A 7073-nucleotide genomic window follows, 5' to 3' on the forward strand; every position below is an offset into this window, starting at 1 on the left:
TCAAGCAAGAGGCTGTGTGGTGCTGCGCTTGCTACGTGCGTAGGCCCCCGCCCCCACCCAAGCGCAGCACCACACAGCCTCTTGCTTGAGCCTACGCACGTAGCCCGCCCCCACCACAGCCTCTTGCTTGAGTGGTGCTGCGCTTGCTACGTGCGTTGGTAATATAGATTCTCTTATGCACTGATCGATGAAATTGCAAATTTGCATTTTCTGGCACGAGGTAAGCCTATGTATTATGTCTTTACCTGAGTGTGTATGTGAATACAACATGTCTGTGCATTCGTTTGACTTGTAGAAGGTCCATCCAGCGATTTGGAAGATAATGATGTTAATCCCGACCCATCGAAACCCGATCGGTGCATGAGTCCTCCACGATGCAACCTGGCCAGTAACATGTGTAAGTTGATCCTTTAGGACATTGGGTTTGTGAGAACAGTTGCTAGATGGAAGTTTCCTCGTGCGTGAAATAGTTCAGACAGGTAAGGCCATCCTTAAAAAATTCTATGTTTGCTGTCCTCCGACCGACCCACGAAAATAGCTGCGACCCAAAAGTGTTTTTTTGACATTTTGGGTTCCATTTTTTCCCCTTTTTTTACATTCCTCATAGTTAAGACTGAAACACAAAGCATGTGTGGCAAACATGAGGACAGAATTAAAATAACTATTATGCCTCACAAAAAAGACCTACCTACCTACCTACCCACTAAAAAAATCTTGGTCGGGGGACAGCAAACATAGAATTTTTTAAGGATGGCCTAATAGTTCAATCCTTCCTGGTTGTTACACCGGTTGGTACTTTCCTAGTAGTAGATAATTTTGGTCACTAAGTATATGTAAATACAGTAAGATCTGGAACGAGATTGTTCTAGAAACATGATGTTATTGACTAACTGAAATTGTAATGTTAATGTGCATGAAAATCAGTAGAAATATCTGAATACATGTGCTTTCGGTGATAGATACGAAACCGGTGATGGACAAGCCATTTGATGCGGTGGAGCCATCAATACAACATACATTACAAACGACTGTGAAAAGAAAGCTAGAGGAACCAGTAGGTAAGGTGGTCTAAACGTTTCAGATTTACATGAGATGTGGTGTGATGCTATGTCGGTGTGGAACTGAGTTTCTAAAGGAATTATGTTGACCAATAGAACAGCACGTAATCTCTCAAAATAGTCTGTCAGAGAATTCTTGAATGCTCTGTCAGTGTATGCACTGTCTGTCTGTCTGTCTGATATTCTGAACGAATTAAGTTGACCAATAGAACAGCGCGTAATTTTTCGAAATCTTTCATAATTGCGGAGCAGGTTTCGGACTGCAGGCATGCATTAGTAATAGCAGCCATTCTGTTGATCATCATCGGCAAATTTTAACAGCACCGTGTCAGTAACAATGTGCAGTTTGGTTACGGGTATACCTACATATTTCAAGTCGTAAGCATAAGGTAACGAGTAATTGCCAGTAACGAGGTGCGGTTTCGGTTAATTACGTATTTCCCTGCAGACGAACCAGCGCCGGCTAAGCAGCCGATGCTTAACGGCGCAGCGGTGACCTTGACCGCTACCGCCAAGGTCAAATCGGAACCGCCGCCGCCCGTCGCGTCGTCTTGTTTCGGCGCGCCGAGTTCGGCGGACTTGCCGATCATGTCGGCTGACGCGGGGGCGCCACCGTGTGGTGTCTCGCCGCTCTCCGGTCTCATCAAGCAAACGGCGAGTCTCGGCGCAGAGCTGTGCGCGCCGCCACAAGGGGGCGCCGGCATCGCCGGTCGTCCAGCGTCCAGTCTGACGACGTCGCCGTTTCCCGTCTCAGCTTCGTCTCTCCCCGTGACCTTTGCGAGGTCGTCGTCGCGGAATCCGCCGACGAAGGGAGCGCTGAAGGCGTATCCGCGAGCGAACGGCTGCGAGCTTGGCGCGACGAGGGAGGAGGCAGGTGGCGCCACTGCTGTGACCGGCGGCAGGGCGGACGAGAAACCTTCGTGTGGCCGTTCAGAGGTAGCGTGTTTCGCTGGGGGCGCGTGTCTTACCGCGTGCAGTGTCCGGCGTGATGTATATAATATATTTGTAGCATTAACTAATTAATATAATGTATAATAATAATAAGTATAATATGATAATAAAGTATAATATTAGTAGTATAATTATATATTAAAGTAATATCTAATAATATAAGTATGTATGTAATAAAATATAATATTAAGTTGTATGTATAATTAAGGTATTATTATTATATTACTTAGTGATGCTAAGTATGTTGTTTCCTCTCTTAGGTGGCAGTGAAGCAAGAAGAAGTTGACACAGCGAAAGCTGCACGAATTCTGGTCGAGCCTACAAGTTGTGCAGCCACTAAGTAAGAATACTGCTCATATTATAAGCAACTATTAATTGCATAATTTTATGAGATTTATCTTTGTATTTCACGAACGTTATAGAGTCAAATAATCAAATGTGCGTTTCTTACCAGATGTTGCATGTTTCAGAGATAAGGGAAATTGCCTCGCGTAATTTAAGTACCTTTTGCGTTAATAAATGAATACAGATCTCTAGACCTTTTTATTACGATATGTGGTAATGGCCTTTACGCTGACTTTATAGAGCAACAAGCGGTTGCTATACATGATTGTCGTACTCGGTCATAACCGAGAAAGCCTGTTAATGCGAGCCAGTAGCAGAAACACATCACAACGTGAACGTTGCTGATCTGCTGTACTTGTGAATATAAAAGTTCTGTTGTACTTGTGTAGTACGATGTGGTTTCAAAACATGTTTTGGAACACTTGTAAAGTTGCTCTTTTTCGCTCTCTCTCTCTCTCTCTCTCTCTGGATGGACAGGCAAGGTCCGAACGACGCCAAGCTAGGAGCAGCAAACCCAACCGTCATGATGACTTCACCGCCGGCGTGTAAGATCCTGATGCAGTCGCCGCCGGTCAGTGCTTCAGTCGCCAGCATCCTGCACCCTAACCCCATCATAATCCCCAACTCTATCGTCAACACGCTCGACCTAGCCCGCGCGTCGACCGCGTCCGTGGTGACCCCGCCCATGACGACGCAGCTGGCTGGGGTTGTCGTGGTTACCAACGAGGCGAGGAGGCAGACAGCGGGACAGGGAGCGGGGAAGGCGGCAGCGGTGCAGGCACCGGGAAAGACGGTGGGTCAGACTGCAAAGCAGATACCTGGTCAGATACCAGGTCAGACAGCTAGTTGGACAGTCGGTCAAACAACTGGTCGGACAGCGGGACAGTCACAAAAGCAGACAGTGAACCAGCCATCAAAACAGACAGTGGGACAGACACCAAAACAGACAGTGGGACAAACACTAAAACAGAGTGTGGGACAAAGAGCTGGTCAGACAGTAGTCCAGACACCAAAGCAGACAGCGGGACAGCCTGTGAGACACACAGGCGGTCAGCCCGTGGGACACATAGCCAGTCAGTCTGTGAGACACACCGCCGCTCAGCCCGTGGGTCCAGCAGCAGGAGGAGGAGGAGGAGGAGGAGGAGGAGGGCAGGGTATCGTCGTTTCCTCGCCGTGAACCAGGTGCAGGGCGGCAGCGGCGGCGGCAGCGATACTCACGCGGCAGATGCCCGTAAGCTACATCACGCTGAACCCGTCGCAAATCCGCCCGCGCCCGCACCGCGGCGCCCCCGTGGCCACCCGCACTCCGTCGCTCCGTGCGCCGTCGTCGCCGCGAGGACGGAGCGGGCGCGCCGCGGCACGCGGCGCGAAGACGCAGAAGCGCGGCGCGCCCGCGGCGAGTTTTGCGCTGGCGCCATCTAGCGGCGGCGGTCTGCTGCCGGGCAGAGATCAGGTGATGACGCTTCTCATCCCGAGTACGATGCCGAGGACGGTTGCCGCCGGCAACGTCGCGCCGGGAACACTCGTGAGAGCCGACGTGCCGTTCGCTTCGTGGCCGACGACGGAGAGGGCGCCACCTGCGATCTCCGCTGGCGCGGTCGGCCAGCCGACGGGGCCGCACGTTCTCCCGCAGCAGCCGAAGATCTCGGTCGGCATGCCGATGACGCCCAAGCTGCACGTGCTGCCGTCTGGTTTCGCGATGATGAACTACGCGGCGCCGGCATCCGTTCTCTCGCCAGGGGGCGCCGTGCTGTCGCCCGCCTCCGTCGTTGCGACGAGCGCGGCGGTGTCGGTGGCGCCCCCTGGCGTGAGTTTGCGTAACCCGGCAACGAGTGGCGAGTCTGCGTCCGCCAACGCTGCGTCTGCGGCGGCGATCGCTTCGAGAGCAGGCACTGCCGCTGCTTCCACAAACAGGATCGGCCAACCGCAGGTTCTCGCTCCGCTCAACATCCGCTTTCCGCTGCTGACGACGGCTCCCGCGGGGGCGCCACCAGTCGCCGCCGCCCAGCCGAGGGCGCTGCTGCATGTCCCGCTGCTGCGGCCGCCCACCGGCGCCCCCTACCCGCTGCTCGCTGGAGGCGTGCTGGCGTCGCCCGTCGAGCAGATGCAGTCGCCGACGGCAACGCAGGTTGCCGCGGCGACGCAGGCTGCGGCGGGAGTGGTGAACGTTTCCGGTACGATGTTCCGCCTGATGCCGTCGAACTCGCTGCCGATGACGCTGATGACTCCAGTCGAGCAGTCCGGTCACGTGAGGAGGTCGGTGAGCGGTCAGATGCCAGGGGGCGCTGCGGTGCCATCCGTTCTCAACAACGCGACGCAGTACGTCACCATCGACAAGGGAGTCGCCCAGGTGCGAGCCGTAGCGATGTTTTTTATTGTCGATTTACCGAATTACGATTACTGTCAAGTTTTTTAATGTGTAATATACAGTATAGGATCAGGTTGATGGTTTGGATTGCTAATCTAATGCTAATGTATAAATGGTTAGAATGATATAGTTAGTTATATACTAATATAGTGGTTATAATGATAATTATGTAATTATAATTATATAATGTTGTAGTTGTAGTAGTAATATAATATGATAAGATATATTCGTGAAATGGTTGCCAGTGAGTACATGGTGAGTAAGGGCTCCCCCATTGTCACGTACGATATAACTAAGGTCCAAAAAACCTGCTGAAATGAAGAAGAAGAAGAAGTTAGACTATATTTGTTTAATCGTTGCCAGCGAATGTATGGTGAGCAACAGCTGCGTTGTTTATAAGGTTCTACGGTGAGACGCTCGCTCGGTTTTCAGATCATCAGCATCCCCTCTGCGGTGGCCGAGGGGCCCGTCGCTGTGTCGCGACCGCCCGAGTCTGGCTTCATGTTGACCCGGCCGATCGTCCACGGCGCGTTGCCGGGGAAGCAGTACATGATGCTGCAGCAGCCCTCCGTCGTCAACCCGGGGAGGCTGGTCGCCCCCGGCAACGGCGTGCAGACGAGGGGAGCATCCATCGGCATGGTCGAGAGCGGCGTGCAGGTACGGCGTTACGCGAGCGAATCTAACGATGTGTTCGTTAGAGAACGCCTACTCGTAGGCATGTGTGGTGAAGAGCGAGAATTGTCCGTGAATTATTCTAGGATTTTTTGATCTTGGGTTTTCAAACTTATCATGATGCAAAATCCATTGAGAAATTGTAGCATGGCGAATCTAGTTTGGGATAAGCAGGGTTTGCAATTAGCGAAATTAACTCTCTTTACTCTGTGTTACAGTATAGAGTCATGTACTACTTGTTTAACTCCTAGACTCCGTATTTTTCATCAGCGTGAATCTATCCTATAATGAATTTATTCTGTATTTAAGATCTCAATCTTATTTCTCCCTGATCTAGGATTTGCCTATTGAGTCGGTTCAGCCGAAGCTTGCTGTTGGCACGACAACGGGCATTCCTCTACAGTGGACCTCAGCCGGTAAGTCCTAGCAAATACTTTTCGCCTGCCGATGTCTCATTGCATGAGATATCTTGTGCAGTACTTTGTGCAATCGGTGCAATAATTACTTTGATTCCTGTCGTACTTTGTTGCACATTGTAGTTGCACAGTACAAGTTTTGTAATGGCAGTGTCTATAGTAGAGAGGCATGGACCAGAAATTAGGATTTAAAAATCATTGAGAGGTAGAGAATGGCATCCACCCTAGGTAGTTAGTACATGGGGTGGGGCACCTGGCTAGGTAGGATGCCATCAAAGTTTTTTTCAAATAAGGCCCTTTTTAACCCTTTTTCTGCTGAATTGCAATTTTTCCAAAATCCGATAATTTTAGCCATAATGTAAAGGAAAATGCTCATGGAATGCTCAGTTTTTAGAGTAGAAGGTTTATTCAACACTCAAAATAAAGCTCTTGATCTGCTTGACGTGACAGAATAATACAAATTTGAAAAGAATTAATTCAAAGGGGTCAAAAAGGGTCAAAGTTTAGGCATTACCCTTTTTCCCCCAGGACCAGACCATTTTTCACGATTGCCCCCCTAAGGGGTCATCTGGTAAAGTAATAGGTAAATACTACCATTCACAGGCTTAGGGACATATTGAGGAAGTTTTTCGGAAGTTTTGAGAATGATTGATCAATTTAGGGCTGGGTACTGGGGGTCCAAACTTCGATCCTTTTTTTCACTCAAACAGATGTCTGCAGAATATGCTATACTGCACTTCAACAGCAAAATATAATACACATGAATGGCTTTGTGGTAATTTACAAAGTCTAGATATTAATAAATCTGCCTTTTCCATAAGTTCAGATGACATGAACAGCGTTTTAAATTTGTATTATTCTCACGTCAAGCAGATCAAGAGCTTTATTTTGAGTGTTGAATAAACCTTCTACTCTAAAAACTAAGCATTCCATGAGCATTTTCCTTTACATTATGGCTAATATTATCGGATTTTGGAAAAATTGCAATTCAGCAGAAAAAGGGTTAAAAAGGGCCTTAACGCTGTTCATGTCATCTGAACTTATGGAAAAGGCAGATTTATTAATATCTAGACTTTGTAAATTACTACAAAGCCATTCATGTGTATTATATTTTGCTGTTGAAGTGCAGTATAGCATATTCTGCAGACATCTGTTTGAGTGAAAAAAAGGATCGAAGTTTGGACCCCCAGTACCCAGCCCTAAATTGATCAATCATTCTCAAAACTTCCGAAAAACTTCCTCAATATGTCCCTAAGCCTGTGA

The 7073-nt window shown here is 49.0% G+C and overlaps 2 protein-coding genes across 2 annotated transcripts in view; both read left to right on the forward strand.

The window, feature by feature from the left end:
- Nucleotides 1–3531, forward strand: part of LOC106813937 (small G protein signaling modulator 2-like) — a gene marked incomplete at its 5' end in the record, with an annotated part of 54601 nt that extends 51070 nt beyond the window's left edge. Inside the window, 5 exons of the mRNA XM_014818184.1 lie at nt 299–397; nt 960–1058; nt 1507–1994; nt 2270–2349; nt 2832–3531. Coding sequence (XP_014673670.1) covers nt 299–397; nt 960–1058; nt 1507–1994; nt 2270–2349; nt 2832–3531 — 1466 coding nt within the window. The remainder of the gene's footprint in view (nt 1–298; nt 398–959; nt 1059–1506; nt 1995–2269; nt 2350–2831) is intronic.
- Nucleotides 3532–6570: 3039 nt separating this feature from the next.
- LOC106813938 overlaps nt 6571–7073 on the forward strand; it is a 1094-nt gene continuing 591 nt past the window's right edge. The window contains exon 1 of the mRNA XM_014818185.1: nt 6571–6585. Within this exon, the coding sequence (XP_014673671.1) occupies nt 6571–6585 (15 nt within the window). The remainder of the gene's footprint in view (nt 6586–7073) is intronic.

This window comes from Priapulus caudatus, unplaced genomic scaffold, assembly GCF_000485595.1.
Source record: "Priapulus caudatus unplaced genomic scaffold, Priapulus_caudatus-5.0.1 Scaffold846, whole genome shotgun sequence".
In the NCBI taxonomy this organism is placed as follows: domain Eukaryota; kingdom Metazoa; phylum Priapulida; class Priapulimorpha; order Priapulimorphida; family Priapulidae; genus Priapulus; species Priapulus caudatus.